This window comes from Manis pentadactyla, chromosome X, assembly GCF_030020395.1.
Source record: "Manis pentadactyla isolate mManPen7 chromosome X, mManPen7.hap1, whole genome shotgun sequence".
NCBI classification, from domain to species: Eukaryota; Metazoa; Chordata; class Mammalia; order Pholidota; family Manidae; genus Manis; species Manis pentadactyla.
In genome coordinates, this window is record NC_080038.1 from 130,945,418 (window position 1) to 130,966,743 (window position 21,326).

Genomic DNA, 21,326 nt, shown 5'->3' on the forward strand with positions numbered 1-21,326 from the left:
ATAACATTGTATATCAGTGATAACTTAATAAAAAACAAAAAAGAATTGGTTCTAACAAAAAATTTACTTATTTATAAATTCTGGCTCTATCTTGCTGCCACTGCCTAGTGGGACTTGGACTGTGACTGGGGATAGTTTCAACCATCTCTGTTCTTTACTCTCTGTGGATTTATGCACTGTCACTTGACACAATTAATATGGGCTTCTAGATTACTTGGACCGCATACAATCCAGGGGTGGGAAGTTCAGCCCCATAGATCTCCTATGACAGGAGGGAAGAACTGAGTGTGACCCCTCACTGCTCACACCGCATTGTAAAGTCACCACAGCTACTTCCTGATGGCCACTTCGGCATCACCAACAGCAACACGTCACAGCTGATGACCTCCATTGTTTCTTGCACTCCTTTAGGGGAAAAGCCACTTTCTCCACAACAGAGATTTATCTTCGGTTGAGTATTAAGTGTTTGGGAAAGGGGGTGGGGATGAGTAAGGAATGAGATAGGCATGTAAGGGAGGACAATCATAGGGTTCAAAAGAAAGAGAGAACAACTGGCTTTGGATAATCTCACCAAAAAGAGCAGGCATGAAGGGAAGGGGAAGATCAAATCTCTCTTGTCCATAGTGCTGGCCAAGCCAAGCACAGGAAGTGGGAGGCCTAGAAACCAGCTGCTGCCCAGCCAGCCAGCCTTCACGCCTGCCCCCGCCCGCCCCTCCTCCTTGCTCCGGTCACTACAGCCTGTGCAGGAGCCACACTGGCTGCCAGTTTTGAAGGGTGGGGGTGGACAGGTGATGCTCAGCTGCTGCAGCATCTGTGTGCCAGAGCTGGGGATACCCTCCGCAAGCCCCTCACCCCTGCGCCTTCAGAGAAGGGGACTTGGTTCCTAGTCTTCCAAATGGAATGCAGAACACATTTTCCCAGAGACATAGTGTCACACCTGCCACTTAGTCTCTGTGAGGTCTATAGTTCAGCCACACTAGTTATTAAACGGGCTGTTGTGAGCCAGCCAGAAAACATAATCACCACATAGAACTTTGTTTCTATGGGAAAATGATTTTTGTGCACCTAACAGTAACTTACAAATAAACTTGTAGAAAATAATGTTTTTATACGAAAGAATGCCTGGATGTGTGGTCCTAAATCAACATCCACATCCTTCATACCTCATTCTTGTCCTTTCACATAAAGGATGAACACACACCTTAGAAACTGAGTACTATTTTTCCCCGTACTTATTTTTAAATTATAATTAACTTTTATACTGAGGCACATAAAAGAAAATGCACAAATCTCAGTGTATAGCTGAATGAATTTTGACAAGTGTAACCACCGGAGTACTATTTATTTTAGAACTGCCTGTGATGCAGGAGTCACACTGAATGTATGAAGACTATAAGACTATCCTTAGAAATGGTAAGAGTCGACAGCTCTTAGCTGTTGAAATCCTGGCAGTTAAGGAGGGAGACTTACCTGTGAAGATAGGGTTCCCGCAACCCCTGCTTTCCTAGGAGCCTTCTAGAATTTAGGGTTGGAGCCTGAGAGCCTGAAAGAAGTGCGTGCTCCACTATGAATTCAAGCTCTGGAGAGACTTGTGTTAAATGACACCCACGCAAAGATTAGGGAGCAGGGCAGGCAATGAGGAGAGGAGCCCCTGCAGCTTTAAGCAGCAGCTCCTCTGGCGGCTTCATCTGCTACCTTCTGTGACTCACCCTCCCATTTCTTTCTTCTGAACAACTACAAACTTACAATCTGTATAGATGCTGCACACTTAAGCCCGAGATCACCTACCACCCTAATATTCCCTATTGATTCTGTGGGTGCTAAGATTGCCCTGGATTTCCAGTTGGAAGGCAGACTCTTTGGAGTCCAAATTACCCCAAAGCATTGGCCCAGTATTCAGCATGAGACACTTGATAAATAATCATTCGTGGGCTGATTGAGAGGATGCACTGTCAGACAAACTTAAATACAAATTGTGCCTAGAATGTAAGCCCCATGAGGCCAGTTGGCTAAAAAAACTTTTTTCATGTGTGTATCCTCAGCGTCTAGAAGAGTGCCTGTCACAAAGTAGGCACTCAGTAAATAGTTGATGAATTAATGAAAGCTTAGATGCTTTTATCAATAGATGATTAATCCTAATTGAAGAAAAAGCATTGCCAAAATCACAATAAAATAAAAAAAGTTAAAAAAAGTAATATTATTACTCAAAAAATAAAAAACAGAAATACCATACAATTTAGTAATTCTACTTCTGGGTATTTACTCAAAGAAAACAAAAAAAACCCCACCAATTCAGAAAGATTTATGCAGCCCTATGGTTATTGTGGCATCATTTACAATAGCCAAGATATGGAAACAACTTACATGTCCATTGACAGATGAGTGGATAAAGAAGATGTGGTAGCTATATACTACAGAATATTACTCAGCCATCAAAAAGTATGCAATCTTGCCATTTGTGACAACCCATGGTTGGACCCAGAGGGTAGAATGCTAAGTGAAATAAGCCAGACAGGAAAAGACAAATACCATATGATCTTGCTCACATGTGGAATAAAACAGAAATACACTCATAAATACAGAAAACAGAAAGGGTAGTTGCCAGAGGGGAAGAGAGTTGGGGGATAGTCAAAATAGGTAAAGGAGATCAAGAGGTACAAACTTCCAGTTATAAAATAAATAAATCACAGGGATGAAAAGTACAGCATAGGGAATATAGTCAATAATATTGTAATGACTTTGTATGGTGACAGGTGGTAACTACATTTGTGCTAAGCATTTCATAATGCACATAAATGTCCAATCACTGTGTTGCATACCTGAAATTAATGTAAAAGTAGGTTAACTATACTTCAAGTAAAAATATATTTCAATATCATTAAGGAAGAAAAATATCAATTTCAGTGCAAGAAATGTGTGATCTAAAATAACATAGAACTGTCTGCAAAATTAAGCACTGTGACTGGGAAGTGGCCAAGGATGCCTCAAACTCCATGACTGTGGATTTCCTTGGGGGGGACGTGTAGGGTATGGGCAAAGCCCGTAATTGCTGGCCTCTCCCAGGTACTACAGGTTCCTCTAAAACTCCTCACACAGCACCATGACCTAAGCATTCTAGTGAAGCTGGAAAGAACTGTGGGCTTTTACTGTTTTGCTGGATTTGGCTGTATTGTTTGAACTGTCTTATTTTTTTTAATTATTTAAATGGAAAACACCATCAGTCACACTCACCTATTCATACCCTGCTCCACAATAGGCTCCAAGTTGCTGCCAGAGCACAGTGGCACAAGGCATAGTACGGCAAAGGAACTCATGAGAAGCAAGAAGATGTGAAAAGCAATTTGAAAGACTACAAATCACATGTCCGAAGTCCCTCTTACAGCAGCTAACATGGGAGGGAATAAGGCTGTGCCAAAGTTACTGCCATCTTTTGTATTTAGAGATCACCTTCAACAATACATTTGGCAAAGACTTTCTTCTTTACTTTTTCAAAAGTATGTCGTATTCAGAGATGCCCATCAATGTCTAACAGACATCAAACAATCAATTAACTAATTTTCTTCTATCTGATACCAAACAAGATGTGTGCTTAGGAAACAATCCAAACATGGTTAGGTGGGCATTCGCGAGTTCAGATATTAGAGCCATTAGTAAGAGTACTTTCAACTGACATCCATGTCTCTCAGCCTGATGTAACCCAGCCCATAACTGCCTACAAGACCGAGTTGACACTCTTCAGGGCAGCATTCAAACTTCCTCCTCTCAAGCTGGTCCCACCCTAGCAGGCCCATTATTTCTCACCATCACCTCCTTGTATGCCCCAGAATCCTTCACCTTCTTCACAGTGCCTCTCTTGGATAGGTACACTTCTCCTACTAGAAAAGTTCCCCCAACTATTTGGATCCTAGCTGTCCTTCAAGGCCATCCTACATCACTCCTCGCCATGCGGTCTTCCCCAAACATGGCCTCTTTCGACAGTAGCAGGCACAGCACTCACCATGTAGACGGTGAACAAGTACCTACTGACTATTAGTTCTTCCTTTCAGCCAAAACCCCAAACAGTTCTTCCACCAGAAACGCCTGCCCTTTCGGCATGCCTTCCCCAGAAGGAAAGACAGGGAGAGGGTAATTTTTTCTGGTAGAACTTGATAAATCAGGGACCATATTATTTCCCATCACTGGATAGTATCGATTCTTCTTTTTGAAGACTATGCCTGTGAGAATGGAGAATGCTGACAAAGCACTTAGCTCCCCAAAAGGAAGTCAAGTCACTGCCCAGGAACACTTTGGAGAATCAAAGTTACAGAATCTTCATGTGCCCGTTTCACACCTTGAATGCCCAATGACACTGAGAGAGTTTGGGTAACATAAGAAATCAGAAGTGGCCTGAGGACTAGAAGAATAGAGAAGGTCTTCCATGCGACATTATGGGACCTACTCTCATGTACCTTTAATTTTCCTTTCTTTTTTTTTTATTTGTAACGATCATGAAACAGGCACTCTAGCTTGGCACAAAGCACCTGTGCAATACTATATTAAGGGAAACACAGCTTTCTTTTTATCCTTATTTTCATCCACTAACTCGTTATTTTATATCAATAGTTGAATTAAAGTCAACTCGTGATAATCTACATATAGACTGTTAGATATACAAGCTATCTAAAGTAAATTTTTAAAAATTCATCCATTCAGTAATATGGGTGAATGTTGAAACCACAATGTTAGTCATGTGAAACCTTCATAAGACTGTATATCAATGATACTTTAAAAAAATTAATCCATTCATTATCCATTCAACAAATATTTATTGAATACCTGGTATATGCCAGGCACTAAAAAATAATTCATTTTAAGATGAGAAATTAAAAGGACGCTATATAAACTCTGGCAAATAAAGAGGTCACCCGCAAGTATACCAACAGTTAAACCATTGCTTTCCATTCTACTGTTTCTCCTTGAAGGTGATTTTTTAAATCCCAAATCAAGATTTTTCCCAGTCCATAACACATTCCCAAACACTAGCATGTCTTCAAAGAATGCAAACTGGTTGTATTACATTACAAATGTGGATTTACACTGTCACAACATACACTACCCCCAAAGAAGTGGTTCAATTTCTTTTGTTGGCAAAATACTGCATATTCTTGGTTTGCACACATTTCTCGGAAATTACTGATAAATACCCCCAGTTTGCTGGAGACCTAACCGCGAATAACAGACAAATTATACGATGGAATATTCCACAGTGTTCAGGCTTGCTTCACAGGCTGAGCTCTTCATAAAAGATGTTAAGAATCTGACACCTTAAAGATGCCTCTTAAAATAATGTCCACACTTCTAAGGAGTAGGGAAACCTGTATGTTATTGTCTAAGGCGAGACAAGTCCTTAATGACAATTTCGCTCACTGCTCTGCAAACTGCTGCATTCCATCCCACCTTCATTTATTCCCTTCTTTTCCGTATTGCCCTATCCAATCCCTCAATTGACATGTCTGATCTCTTTAATAATATTCAAGTTCCCAAGAATGTATAAAGCTGGGATTTCACTCTATTTGTCCAAGCAGAACTTAATTAAGAAGGGAAATCTCCTGCCAGAAGTCAAATAGAAATGATGCATGCCCATATGCTGTTCTGGGTGGTCCGCGTCTCTGAACACACACACTCCTCTGTGTGGGAGGGTCCAATTTGCCAGAGGATGACAAAGACTGGAGCTGTCTGGTGTCCTAAGTCTTTCTTCCAGATGACAGCAGAGGAAGTGGCACTGTCAATGTTGAAATGTAGATATGGACAACTTCTAGACTGAGTGGACATACACCTCCTCTAAAGGGTTGGTAAGCAAAGGCCCTAAAAAACTGCAGGTGCCCTCACACTTCCTCATCTGCAGTTCAACGGGCAGACCCTCCACTTCCTTTTGGTACTAACCCCAGTGTCAACACCAGCGGGTCGGCCTGCCTTATGCTGTCCTGGCCGTGGCCTCACCTCTCTGACTCCTTGAGGGCCACCTCGGTGATAACAGATGACCGAATTAGAATGGGGCTGGAGCACGGGGTAGCTGGCCAAGATTGTGTGGTTTTAATAAAGAGCTATATATACTGTGCTCCACTGTCCCCAGAAACAGCCTGGGTTAGAACCAACATTAAGACCAAATTAGAGTGAGTTAGATTTAAAACAAGGTCATTTTAACATCTCCCATCCAGAAGATGCAGTGGATCAGATTTCCTAACAAAACACATTCCTTTTGGTATTATCAAGATACATCCAGCCCAACTCAGAAACAACCTGTTTCCTTTTTAGGTATTGCACTCTGTGTCTATTTATACAGAGGCAACTGATTCTGATATTTCCCCTCAACTATGCCCAGTTCAACAAGCTTATTACTTATTTCCTGGGGGCAAGGAGGAATGTTGTGTTAGTCATCCCCAAATCAAAAACCATTTGTTGAGTTGCTTCATTTAACTAGAACAACAAGCATCTTGCTCTAGGGTGTATTTTTAAATTTCGAGCTATTGTAATTATAAAATAAATATGCTTGTTTGGAAAAAGATGCAAAAAGTATACTATTTCATCCAGGTGAATGTGAGAAGCTGAAAACCCTTTTTCACATCTTCTAGTTTATGCATAGACTAGAAAAGGGTCAAAAGCTTTCCTGATTTTTTAATTTGAAGAGGAATCTGTCCAAACTGTCTCTATTATTAGCACACAAAATGGTAGCTAAAGAAGTTACTGTGGTTAACAACTGAATAATTCATAGTCTGAAGAATTCTGTTGCTTTGCCTTCTCCAGTTCTCTTAAAACTGGATCCCCAGACATACATCTACTCCTGAGTTGTTACAAAGGAAACCATATAGTTCAACAGTTCAACAGTTCAAAACTGGCCACGCTAAGCATTGAGAACATCAGTAAGACAATAAGCTGGAAACTTAACGTGAACTTTTATAACCCATTCATAAAACTCTTAAGATTACACATATATTGTCAAAAATTATAGTTAAAAACTCCAATCTCTAATTCCATGAATATCACTGGGCTACAATATCACGGAAATTTAAACTGTCTTTATGTAGCCTTTAAACAAAATGCATAAACAAATTAAATATGACATATAAATCATTTTGAACACATTTCAACACACTAATCTGAATTCAGATTATTTTCTATGATGCAAGGCACTGAGAATTTCAAGTCCAGAGAAAAAAAGCTGTTCAATTAATGAGTGAAAGATGTTAATAATGTTAAAAGGATTAATTTCTGCTGTTAAACGTGAGAACAGAGGCCAAACCCGCCATCACTATTCATCTGAAAATCCCAGAAAGTCCAACTTTATTTTGCCTTTGGAGGAGGGGTGCTAACTATTAGAAAATATGTGGGGATTTTACCCTTGACTTTATTTTTTATGAATGTTTTTACAAAAACAAGCAGTCTCTGCCAAATAAAGCATGGAACTGAGAAGCAACATGGCTGAATTGTTTTTTCCTGTTTTACGTTTGATCCCAGTCTAAATTCTCAATGTAACTAGTGTAAAAACCTCAGAATCCTTGGAGAAACCCCCATTCCACAGAGCCCACAGTTTACCCTTTCCTGTATCCAACATTTTTTTAACGTTAGGATTTCAAAAGCAAATCTTTCTATAAAGCATGACTCACTTCTTAAACGGAGTTTGCTGAGCGTAACTGAACTAAGTGAACTGTTTTTGTGACAATGCAATGTTACTTGTGGACACTAGTCTACTGGAATATAGCAGAATTCCAGTTAGGAACTAGCTTTTATTCGGAGTTTACTCTGTGCCAGGCACTGTGCTTTCTCTCATTTAATGCTGAAAGGGAGCATATACTGACTAAGCATATACCTAATAATGACAACATAGTATATACCTAATACTTACCTACCATTACCACCAAGGAAGTTAGTATATACCTAGTAAGTGGCCAAACCAGGTCAGTTCAAGTCCAAAGCTCAAGCTCTTAGCCACTGCACTACTATATTACTTCTTTAGAACAAAGATCTCCCCGACTAGCAACCAAACAAAAGCCAAGGCAGGGAAAGTCACAAATTCTAGCCTCTAGACCCCACAGCATGTGCTGGGCTGCCTGACCCCACCCCAAAAGGCTCCACATGGTTATACATTTGGGAGTCTGCTACTCCTAGTTTTTCTGTCTCCTTTCCTGATGTGTTGGTTGCGTTTCTTCCATGCTGTACAGAGAGACATACTTCTGCAAGGGACCACGTGGCTGATCTATAACTGCACCCTCCCACCTCCTATTATCACAACTTTCTATTTAGATGCTGTTTTCCAGTTTTCAAAGTGCATCCACATGCCATATCTAATTAAATTTGTATTTCTAATCAGTTTTGGGATGAGCAACCAGATTACCCATAATTCTAATATGCTTAGGTGAGTAAAAGTAATTAGGCTCCGATTGAGGGCCTGAGGCAGTGAAATAAAGTGCCTAAGTCTTAGTGCAAAGATGGGTCAGACCTTCTCTGCCCATTCAGTCATTCTGTCCATCATTCATTTAATACAAATGTACTGAGCACCTGCTGGGCCCCATTCTATCCTGAGTGCAGGGGTTATGAGGGTGATCAAGCTCTGGTTCCTGCCTTTGAGAAGTTCTAAGGCTAGTAGAGAGATAAATATGTCCACAGATTACTGCAGAGAGAATAGGTGGGCAGCATAAAGGTAGCTTGGCACACAGGATTATGGGATAATGGACAATAATTGACCAATTCAACAGAGAAGATTTTCTAGAAGATCCAAGGCACAGGAGGAAACCGGTCTTTTCATTCATGGTTCTCAGCTAGGTATAGACACTGGAGGTTGCTAGATTGCCAAACTTCAGATAAACCAGGGAAATGGTTCTCATCTCTGGCCACACATTAGAATCACTTGGGAACTTTCAAAAAAAAAAATAGTAACAAGACCTGGCCACTTCAGAAAACTGTTGGGCTGTACTTACAGAAGCCAAACATATATGTAGTCTATGACCCAGTAGTTCCATTCCTATGTATCAACCCAACAGAAATGTACACCAGAAGACATGCCCAAAGATATTCATCATAGGGTTGTTCATAGCATCCAAAACTGGAAAACAACCCAGACAGCCATCAACAGGTGAATGGATCCACAAAATACGGTACATCCACAGGATGGAATGCTACTAGCCATAAAAAGGCATGAACCACCAGTATCTGTAACAACATGGGTGACTTGTACAAACATGATCTGAGTGAAAGGAACCTTATACAAACAAGGACATAATGTAGGATGCCACTCATAAAAAGAAGCAAAACAGAAAAAACAAACCTATTGTCTTAGAAGTCAGGGCACTGTTACCTGTTGGCGAGGGGAAAGGACTGGCAAGGGGCGCTGCTGGCTGCTGACAACATTGTGTTTCTTCAAAGGAGTGCTGATTGCCTGCATGAGTTCACCTTGTAGAGCTCCACCAAACTATATGCTTAGGATTTGTGCAATCTCCTGAATGTAGTGTCTTCAATATAAAGTTTGCCCAACCATTAAAAAAAAATTTACCAACACCTGGGTCTCACTGCAGACCAATTAACCCAGAAGCTCAGTAGGGGGGGACCCACACATTTGAATTTTTTAAAAGCACCCTTCATGGCTCTAATGTACAGCCATGTCTGAAAATGAAGGGGCTAGCTGTTCCTGTATTTTGTCATAGGTCCTTTGGGGAGACAGTCTGGCACATGGAAAAGGGAATAAGTTCTGGAGAAAGATACACCAGCAATTGTGTTCAGGCCCTGTTTTGCACTGGCAGTGTGAGGCATTTTTCTGGATTATCCCCAAACCTCATTTTCCACTACTGTATACTGGTACAAGACCACCTTCCTCCCAGGATTGTTGTGAGGGTTAAATAACATAATATACTTAACACGCCTAACATGGAACCTAGAACATAGTAGGGGCTTGAGAAATGGTGTGTACTCAACTCCTTTTCCTCTTATGTGTCTAAGTTCCTAAGTACAGTGATGAGCAGATTCCTGTAAGCGAGTGAAACTCATGCTCTCAAATTTCTCCTCATGAATGAGTTTCTTTGTAAAGACTGAAGTAATATTATACTTAGACTAATGATGTCAAACAAGTATCAGACATTTCTGGGCCCTAGGTGCTCACTGTGTTCAGCACCAGCAATCCCTGAAGATGAATGGAGAGAAGGCAGCCTGTACGTAAATAAAAACCACAGACCCTCCTTGGCAAGCTTTGTTCCTGTCCTCACCCCTAAGAACAGTGCCAGCCCTGTGCGAGCAAAGACAAGGCCAAGGAGTGAGCTGGCAAAAAGAATAGAAAAGAATTAGTGGCTTGGGAGAGATATCATCCATAAAATGTGCCAAATGATACATCTGTATAAATTGTCAAGTTTTAGTCAAACAAACAAAACTCTGGGCTGTGAACAGGAGATCCAGGTTAGGGTTCTGATGCTGCCACTGGTAACCTGGAGGACTTTGCTTAAGTAAACTTTTGTTTCTCTGTCAAATGAAAGTAATGCCACCTCTCCTACATCTTTTACAAGGGCACAGTAAGTTTCAGATAAGAAAAGTAGAAGGTATTCCAAAAACTTAAGTGGCAAAGAAATGTAGGATGAAAATAATAGCTGGAGATTTACTTTGTTTTAAACTCTTATCACCAACCACCACCGCCACCAAGACTGAGGAGTCTGGTATTAACTGCTCCAAGCACACCCGGAGACTACACCAGCCTGAAGCTCACTTATGTAAGGGACTGCAGCACTGCCTGGCATGTAGCATAATACTTTGCTTAAGAGAAATCCCTGGAAATGCCTCAGCTGAAGTACAAGGGCAGGCCCAGGCCTCACATTTTGGAGAGAGGTACTCTCAGCCATGAAATACCATAACTGTGGCTGGAGCAAATGATGTCATCAGCACTCCTCTTACCATGGTCAATGTCAAAATTAAGATAGGAAGTTCAAGGACAAATTGTGGGATTTCCAGGCAAACATAAGTTAGAAAAGCAGTTTGGACCTTAGAATCCTGCTTTTAAAACTGTCAATACCTTATAGAGAATCAACTGAAATTTATCATAGTCTATAATGTTCTTTGGTTTATGTAAAGCCTTTATTGGAAAATGTACATAGTGGCATAGACAAATATATTTCCTTATCTATTTTTACTCCCATTACATATTAAGAAACGAAAAATTATGTGAGCCATCCCTACATCCAAAAACGAAAATAAAAATAATATTTTTGAAGAGACAGAGATAAACTTAAGGGCTCTCCAACTCTACAGCTAAAAAACAAAGTAGCTCAAATACCTGTTGGGTTCCTAAATGACTGGAAAATGAAAACTGAAAATTAACTATAGGCACGTCAGAACACCTTATAGAGTAGAGGTCTTCCCCCACCCACAAACCATTCCTGCGATGGACCTCTGTGCTCAACGCATAAAATATCCCAAAGTGTTCGGATGCCGGGTGAAGGGGGTGGGGAAGGCATCAAATTAGTATCAAAAATAGTACTCTTGTCTCCGTCCGTGGTTCCGGTGGGAAGAAGGAATCCGGTCTGATGCAAACCTTGCGGCCAGAGCCGGACAACTCGCCCCTAAGTTTGGCGTGTCCCTGCTCGGCGCCCTGGGCCCCCGCCCCCGCTCCGGGCACGCGGGATCTCAGTGCACTGGGAGGCCCCGGCCGAGGTCAGACCCGGCAGGAAAATGAAGGCCGGCTCCTCTCCAACGGGGGTCCTTCGGCACCACCCAGGCCGTCGCTTTCCCCTTCCCCTGACCCCTTGCCCCCAGACCGGTCACCTGGCTCGCCGCTGCCCGCTTGTCTTGCCGCTGCTCGCTCAGTCCAGCCGCGCCGCCGCCGCCGCCGCCTCCGGGAAGCGGCTCGCCCTTGCGAGTCACAGGCTGGCCAGCGGGCGGGCGAGCCTGTGCCAAGGCTGCGGGAGCCGTTCCACCCGGCCGGGACCGGGACCCTGACCTGAGCGCAGCCGCCACCGGGGCGAAACTGGACAGCTGGACTCGGCTCACCCGGTCGGGCTGCAACTTTGCTCCTGGACGCGGGCGAGGAGGGGGCGCCCGTCTCCAAACTCCGCGCCCGCAACGTCTCTAGTGCAGGGGTGTGTGTGTGTGTGTGTGTGTGTGTGTGTGTGTGTGTGTGTGTGTGTGTGTGTGTGTGTGCAATCTAAAGGGAAGCCAGAGTCTTGCCCTCAAGTTCTTGCTTCCAGGGGTGTGTGTGTGTGTGTGTGTGTGTGTGTGTGTGTGTGTGTGTGTGTGTGTGTGTGTGTGCAATCTAAAGGGAAGCCAGAGTCTTGCCCTCAAGTTCTTGCTTCCAGGGGTGTGTGTGTGTGTGTGTGTGTGTGTGTGTGTGTGTGTGTGTGTGTGTGTGCAATCTAAAGGGAAGCCAGAGTCTTGCCCTCAAGTTCTTGCTTCCAGGGGTGTGTGTGTGTGTGTGTGTGTGTGTGTGTGTGTGTGTGTGTGTGTGTGTGTGTGTGTGTGTGTGTGTGTGTGTGTGTGTGCAATCTAAAGGGAAGCCAGAGTCTTGCCCTCAAGTTCTTGCTTCCAGAGCCGCGCCGCTGGGCGGCCGGAAGCCCGCAGGGCAGAAAGCGGGTGCGGAAGATGCGCCCGCCGGGTGCGCTGGCGGCGAGGGCGGGGAGCGGCCGCCCGGAGAGCTGTCTTCGCGGTTTCTCCGGACCCTGCTCGGCGGCCCGCGCCGGCCCCTCCTGCCCGGAGCCAGAGCCTGGGAGGGAGAGAGGCCTGGAGGGGCCGGGCCAGCGGCCGGGCCGCAGTGACCCGGACCTGGATCGCCGAAGTAGGAACTGGAAGTGACAGCGACGCAGGGCAGAGCAGCAGCAGCAGCAGCCGCCGCCGCCGCTCCAGCTGAAGACGCGGTGGAGCGGCGGCGGCCAGACTGCGCATGCTGCTGCCGCCCGCTCCAGCCCCGAGCCCAGGACCGCCGGCGGGAATCGCAGCCCCACAGCCCAGCCCTTCGCGGTGGTCCGCTTCCTCCTCCAGCCCCGGACGCACCTCGGAACCCCAAGCTCTATACCGAGCCGCGGAGACAACCTCGCAAGAAACGGCTCCCCTGCGGCCCTCCACATACCTCCCTTCCCCCTACCAACTATCCGGGCGCCCTTCCCGGGCCCTCTGATAACAGGCCCCAAACCAGAGAGTCTCTTTGAGGGAGGATACAAAGGTTCCTGATAGATGGAAAGTCCAGTTTCTACGGAAATACAATGCAGTTGCTAAAAAATTAGGATGGCCTAAAGAGTCGTGGATGTCATTTAATGTAACTCATGACACATTAAGAGTGTCAAATCTGCTCAACAGGAAAAAAAATTTACCAAAATCTTCTTTCCTGTCTTCCATCTCAAACTGAATAGCTAAATATACAAAGCTTTGCCCAGTGGAAACTGATGGAAACTGGCCAGTTAAAAACAGTGTTCAACAGTTAGACATTACCAGTCCCTACTGTAGTCTCTCCATATTACAGATGGATCAACTCAGGCCTAGGGAAGGGGACTCTGACTTCACACAAGTGGCAGGCTCAGGGCTTGAAGGAAGGTCTGCTGGTACCCATCACAGCTATGCGATAGCTGCCTGGCCTGATGCCTTCCTGCTCCAGGGACACTCTGCACTCCTAGAGCTGAAGCAGAGCTGTCCTATGGGAGATTTAGCCTTGCCTCCTGATCCTTGCCTTCTGTCCTACCAGAACTGCTTCCCTACAGAGCAGCCCCTGAGAAATGGCACATGGCCTAACCCACGGGCCCCACTTAGGGGAGGGCACCCATGCTGCTCCAGCGACAAGGCAGATGGAGTGACTCAGGGAGACAGGAGGTAGTGAGGGGGTGGGGGCAAAGAAAAAGCCATACTGATACCAGCTGGTACTGGGAAGAGAGAGAGAAGGAGGGAGAGACATGGAGAAAGGGGGTTGAGGGCAGATAAAGAGAGAAAGAAGCACTAACTGAGCCTCATAGATATTCAATGGACTCCTTCCTGAACAAAATGACTTTTTACAAAGTAGGCTTGGCCCAGGAGCAGAATAGGAGATGGTAGGGGATCCCTGGCAATGTGTTGGTAGTAAGGGTGGCAGGAGGCAAAGCAGAAGTACCTGCTGGGGATAAGGCCAGGGGAAGGCCAGCTGAACGGAAAACCACAGGACTAGAGCTGTGACAGGCCAATCATTCAAGGGGCTGTAGTGAAGACAGTGTGTTCAGAGAAGTTCCACCCAGCCCACCCTCAAGTGTTCAGAAGAACTGTATGTCCCTGACTCCCACTAAGTTCAAAGGTAGAACAAAAACAAAACTACCATTGCTAGAATAGTGTTGTCAAAGGACTTCCTGGTCACATTAGTGGCACTCTATCCAGACATGAGAATTTTTCAATATGTTCTGGAAGATTTTCTCTTGAGGCCTGGGTGTCCTCCCTGCCTTCTCCATTCTGTAAACAAATATGAAAGATATATTTGGTTCACAGAAAAGGAAATGCGTATGGAGGATAAAGGGGTAAGATGTCAAACTCACTAGGAATCATGAAATTCAAATTACAGCAATAAATGGCACTTTCACCCAACATTTTAGTAAACATTAAAGATTAATATCCAGTGCTGCCAGGGACATGAGGAAGAAGGCACTTTCTATACTATTGCTGGGACTATAACTGCATATAGCATTTTTATAGGGGAATTTGAAAGTATCAAAGTTTCACATAGTAATTCCATTTCTGTGAAGAAAGATGCTTCAAGAGTAATCACAGATGTGCACAAATCTCTGTGCATATCCAACATGACTCACTGGGATTTATTCCAGAAATGCAAGATTGATTTAACATGAAAATTAATCATGAAAAATAATACAATATATATATATAATAAAGGACAGAAGGCAGTGGTCATCTTAACAGATGCAAGAAAATCATTTGACAAAATCCAGCACCCTTTCATTGATAAAAATACTCAAAAAACTGGGAATAGAAGGAAACCCCTTCAACCTGTAAAGGGCATCTATAAAAAACCTACAGCTAACATCATACTGAATGGTGAAAGCCACCCCCTGAGATCAAAAACAAGTCTAGAATGTTCACTCTCCTCACTTCTACTCTACATGTACTGAAGGTTCTAGCCAGCTAAATTAAACAAGAAAATGACACAAACGGCATCCAGATTGGAAAGGAAGTACAACTATCTCTATGCACGGATGACATGATCTTGTATAAGAAAACCACAAGGAATCAAAAAAAACCATTACAACTAATGAGCAAGTTTAGCAAAGTTGGAGGAAAGAAGATCAATATACAAAAATCAATTGTATTGCCAAATACTTGCAAATGTGAAATTAAGAGAACAATTCCATTGACCATACCATCAAAAGGAATAAAATACTTTGGAACAAATTGAACCAAGGAGATACAAGGCTTGTACAATGAAAACGACAAAACACTGTTGACTGACATTTAAAAAGACCTAAATAAATAGAAAGACCTCCTGTGTTAATGGACAGAAGACTTAATATTCTTAAGATGGCAATACTCCCCAAAGTGATATACAGATTGAACACAATCCCTATCAAAATTGCAGCTGGCTCTTTTGCAGAAATAGACAGGCTGATCCTCAAATCCATATGGGCACACAAGGGATCCAAATAGCCAAAGTGATTTTGAAATGAAGAACAAAACTGGAGGACTCGTGCTTTCTGATTTGGAAACTTACTTCCCAGCTACATTAATTGAAGCAGTGGGGAAAAGAATAGTCTTTTCAACAAACGGTATTGTGACAACTGGATGTCCACATGTAAAAGAAAGAATTTGGATCCCGTCTCACACTATATACAAAAATCAACTCAAAACGGACCAAAGACCTAAATGTAAAAGCTAAAACTATGACACTCTTAGAAGAAAACACAGGAGTAAATCTTTATAACCTTGCATAAGGCAATGGTTTCTCAGACCTGGTACTACCCAAAATACAAGCAACAAAATAAAAAATAGATTAATTTGACTTCATCAAAATTAAAAAACTTTTATGTTTCAAAGGACATTATCAAAGTTGAGGAGGCACTTCAAAGAATGCTTTGTCTCCCAGGTGTCTCAGCAGACTTCCCAGACCAGTTGCTAGCTGTGTGATACTCTGGGGACCTTAGAACATTATAGCCATAGGAGAACACAACGCTGGAAGCCACTTGGAAAGGCCAACTGGCCACCTAGAGAGTAAAAGGTAGCAGCTTGTTAATCTGGCCCCATGCCTCACAGCCAATACTCAGACTGTCACTGTGCTGCTGCATCTCTGGCTCCATTTTTCTGCATTTCCAAACCAACCATTTCAAACTGGCACTGTTTCTTTAGATAAATAATAGTGCGTGCTGGGCAATAGTCAGGCCCTACTCTTCTTGCTTTTCATTAATACTTTTACACCATCAGCAAAAATCTACTAACCGTGTCCTGTACTGGGCATTGAGCTAGGTACTTTAGGCCTGAGATATACTCAATCCAAAAGGACAAGCTATGGAAACAACCGAAGTGCCCATCAACAAATGACTGGACAAAAAAGATGTAGTGTACAAGTGAGACACACAATGGAATATTTTTCAGCCACAGAAAAGAGACTATCCTGCCATTTGCAACAACATGGATGCAGCTTCAGCACAATATGCTAAGTGAGATAAGTCAGAGAAAGACAAGCCCGGTATGATATCACTTTGTGGAATCTAAGAAAGTCAAACAAAAAAACAGACAGTAAAATGGTGGTAACCACGGGATGGGGGTGGTAAAAATTGACATTTAAGGGGGCAAAATTTGCAACAAATAGTAAATAAGCTATGGTGACCTAATGCACACTATAATGGATATAGACAATTATATTGTACTATAATTATGTGATGTGATAAATATTACAATGGCAATCATATTACAATATAAAAATATAGAGCAACACAGTGTATACACCTTAAATTGACACAATGTTATATGTCAAATATAGTCAATAAAAATTAATTTTTTTTATTTCAAAATATTTGTGCTTAGATCTGTCTCCTCTCTCCCTGGGAGCCTGAGACTGGATGATCAGTATTCTGGGCTGCTGGGTTCACCCCAGGTCTGCTGTCAGTCTCATTCCTTATGATTCTATTAGACTTCCCTCAGCATTCTAAGAGTGCTCCATAAGGCTCCTGTATACCCCTTTCAGGCATAATTTTGCATACAATACTACCTCGCACTAACACAGCAGCCAGCAGCTCTTATGCATGTCTTATGTGCCCTGATATACTAAGTGCCTGAGATGATCTGCATTATTTCATTTGATCCTTAAAACGATCCTATTTAGTAGATATTATTAATGTCTCTATTGTACAGATGAGGAAACTAGATCACAGAAAGGCCAAGTAAACTTTCCCCAGAGTCACCCAGTCAGTAACTGACCAAGCCATGATGCTGACCCGAGTCTGTCAAACTAGAGAAGGTGTGTCCTTAGCCATGACACCAGCTATTGCCTTACTACAATATCCATACAATGTTCAGGCCAGCCTGAGTTATCAAAAGGAGATAAAAATGTCCAGTGCTTTTCACTTAAGAAATCAAAAATTATGATACAGTTTTTAGATTTGTATCCAGAGTGGATAAAGATATTTAAAGCATTGGCGCTTAATGGAGGAAGCATTAGTTATCAGAAAAATCCACTGTTGTGAAACGATTCATTCTGCAGCAATGCCAACTCCAGGAGGTGTGCCTGTATCATCTAGTGTGCTTGGAACTGCAAAGAAGCTCCATATACCCTCTGGCAGCTTCCAAGTGCCGAAAGCACTGGCAACTTCACCATGTTTTTATTTGACAAATCAAAAAGAAAACACCATGACCTATTCCATAGTAGACATCATACAAAGTGGTCTCAAGCTACATCGACCTCAAAAACCATACATGCACACACAGCTAAAATTGGCCAGTAGGGGAACCTCGAAAAAAAAAATTCAGAGAGAGGTGTAACCTGAGCCTATGGCTAACTTTAGGAAACATTCTTAAGCAAGCAAAGCTTATCTGGAGCAAAGCTACCTGTACTATGACTACTACTACTGGCTAACACTCAGAGAATACTTACTGTGTGCCAGGGACTCTTCCTGGTACGTGAATTCATTGACATCTCACATCAATGCTATGAGATAAGTGCTACTATTTTTCCCATTTGACAGGTGAGGAGACTGAGGCATAGAGGCATGGTTGAGTAACATGCCCAAGGTCACAAAGCTACTAGTGGGAGAGAATTGATATTTGAACCCAAGCAATCTAATGTCAGACAGAGTCCATGCTCAAACCACTACACATACTTCTCCACAAACACTACTACAAATACTATCTCTATGCTTCCCATATTCCTGGTCTCACACTGAGCACTCTATATACATTATCTAAGATATCTTTTGGGGTTGCAGCTCCTAGCTCTAAATTATTATGCAGTAACTCATTTGATCTTTAAAACATCCCCTTGACGTAGCTATTACTGTGTGCATTTTCTAGATAAAAACACCAAGGAACAGAGAAGTTATGTAATTTGACACACAGATGAAAGTATCACCTCCTTTTCAGCAACTCCTCCTATGGTTCCCTAAGGATCCATATAAATAAAACAATGCAATGTGATTTCATATCCAATTTCTACCTCAGGGCCAGATTCTCTCACCTTTTCAAGGCCTCTGTTCTAAAGTGTTAATGGGAAAAAGTGACAGTAAGCTTTTCTCTCTTCTCAACTCAGGGGGTTACAGTGACCCTGTACAGCAGCCAGTAGCTCACTTTTGGTTCCCCTTAGTAGCAAAGCACCGCACAGGAGCTCTATCCCCAGAAGCCTGCTTGCCGGGCTTGGATGCTGTATGTAAAAGATACCAGATTTTGAGTTTGATTTTGTTTTGGAACTGGTTTCTGGAAAAGACAAATTAGCAAGCCGCCACTGGAGAGCACCAAACTTAACCGTGGCTTCCAGCAAATGCTACCTCTGTTTGACAGTGCAAATAAACCAAGTACTTTTATTGCAACACATCTTCCTTAGCAGAGCAAAAGATGATGGCCACGCAGAAGGCAACCTGGACAGGCTTACCTCCACTTGAAGGGTTGCACTTCCCTTCAGGAAGTGACTGATGTTGGCGATGCAGTCGGCTTCAGTTTGGGGCTCCAGATAGTACTAGAGAAACACAGTCACATGTCACTTGGAGACTGTCATCCCGTGCCAAACATACCATACTCATCACTCACTGATAAGTAGATAGGTAGGCTTTTTTTTAAAACTGAGGCACATAGAATAAAATGCACAAACCTTGATGTACAGCTTAATGAATTTTGACATGTGTGTACACTCATATACCCATCACCCAGATCAACATACCAAACATTCTCACTAATTTGTCCCCCGTCATAGATAGGTAGGCCTTTTAAGGCAGGAGACAACATTGCTGTCAGTCCAGGAAGAACAGTAACCACTGAAGGAAGTGATGCAAAATCTAAACGGTCGGTCTCTGTTTCAAATGTCAGCAAACCTTTAGTCTCAAGCCATTTCCACTTACAAATTGTTTTCATGCCCTCTGCCTAAGTGTGGTGATAGCAAACGACAGAGACTCAGACAGTTTACTAAGCTTGGTTCTTGCTTTTAACCGATTCCCTCCCTCCATCCTCTTTATGATAATGTACTAAAACTCTATTTTCTCCTTTGCTGTTCTCTACATCTGATCACAGTTCTCTATATTCTACCACTGGTTTATCTCTGTTTTTCAAGTTCAAAAATTACAGGTAAATCAGTTTGTTCAGTAAAAATACAACGTGGTTCAAGGAGGTAGAACTATAGTCACATTTCCTGCCCATCTTAAGAAAATAATTGTAAGACTCTAATTTTAAAGTTAAAGCATCTACTGTAGAAATTATCCATCCTTGTGATCATGGGTTTCTGAATTTAAAAATTGTGGATTTTTAAGAGAGACTATGGTTAGTTTCACTTTGATCACATGTTGCATTCGAAACGTATATTTGGTTTTTATTATTTTAACAAGCCTATGTGACATTCTGGATTATTTCTCCTGGCTGCTAAATATTCAATCTTTCAATATATATCTTCTTTGAGAAGAAAATCTACACTGATTCCAGTCAAACTGTCAATAAACACCAAATAAATCATACGTATAACTATTAAGTCATTCCATTATTACACACAGACTCACATGTACTTTAAGTTCAAAGCGTCCTCGGTACACAGGGAAGTGCACCATGTATCTCTGTGACCAAGCAAGCTTGTGATACGGGTGTCCTCCTTGTCCCCTGGTACCAGCGGTGTAGCAGTTTTTTCCTATACTAATAGTTGGGCACCAATTACTAAAGGATAACATTTCATTTTCTGACTTTCTCAAACTACCAACTACAGTAAGAAAGAATGTCTGACTCATAGAGATGAAAGTAGGAGAGTCCCATGACCTGGGCAATAGAATATCTCAAGAGTCACATTATTGCTGCTCTCTGGCGGCGAGCAATCACGGAGACCCTGCACGTTTCCCTTACCTTTTCTGCAGAGCCAGGCCTGAGTCTGTTGATCAGTTTGCACAGCACTACCCCATTTTTCAGCGAGGACTTCAAGAACTCCTCTGGGTCACAGATAGTCTTTTTGGGGGAATCTAAAACTCCCAAGGATATCAGCCATGTCACGATTCTCTCTTCTGGATTCATTACTGAGGACGGCACGCTGGAACAGCTCTCTGGGGCAGCAGCAAGGACTAAGCCACATCCGCGATTGCATGTGCTGCTGTCTTCCTTTTTCTGAGTTCTCTTCTGGTGCTTGCCGGGCAAAGCTTTTAAACCACTTTTCTTAGACAAGGGTGGAACCCACTCAAATTAGGGGATTTGAAAACTGCAGAGATCACACTCAAAAGGTGGAAACAGAATGAATGTAAAAATACTGGACAACACTGCTTTTCTTTTCCAAACCTGCAAAACACATTCATTAAGATTTAACAAAAAAAAAAAGGAGAAACACACACATACACACAAAACAGTGCAAGAAGCTGAAGGGAAGGAAGTGAGGAGGATGCTGGGGAGGGAGGAGAGAGAAGGAAGCAAGTGCACTTGGAAAACAGAGGTGAGCCAGCACTTCAGGGGACCTTGGAAATGAGACACTCATGGGCCAGTCTGGGAAAACGCTGTCAATAACTAGTCTCACCCCAGTGAAAAATCTGGCTTCTGTTAGGAGGAAGATGCCAACTGCCTCTTAGGTCAGACAGATCTGAGCCTCATGGGGATCTGTGCTGGCACAACAGGGCTCAAAGAAGGTGGTGCTGAGAAATTCTCCCAAGAAATGCCCGGATGTCCTCATCCTGTCTCACGGAGATGGTGTGTCATGATCA

General features: G+C 42.8%; 1 protein-coding gene across 8 annotated transcripts in view; it reads right to left on the reverse strand.

The window, feature by feature from the left end:
• ARHGEF6 (Rac/Cdc42 guanine nucleotide exchange factor 6) overlaps positions 1 to 20,897 on the reverse strand; it is a 94,032-nt gene extending 73,135 nt beyond the window's left edge. For 2 of the 8 annotated variants that reach the window (XM_036919166.2, XM_036919163.2), the window contains exons 1-2: positions 20,488 to 20,894; positions 19,043 to 19,126 (exon numbers count right to left, since the gene is read on the reverse strand). In XM_036919166.2, the coding sequence (XP_036775061.1) occupies positions 19,043 to 19,126; positions 20,488 to 20,652 (249 nt within the window). In that variant the 5' untranslated portion in view covers positions 20,653 to 20,894. Of the gene's footprint in view, positions 1 to 11,775; positions 12,129 to 19,042; positions 19,127 to 20,487 lie in introns of those variants that run through there. The other 6 variants (XM_036919167.2, XM_036919164.2, XM_036919168.2 and 3 more) reach the window with 5 other exon arrangements.
• Between the last annotated feature and the right edge of the window lie 429 nt (positions 20,898 to 21,326).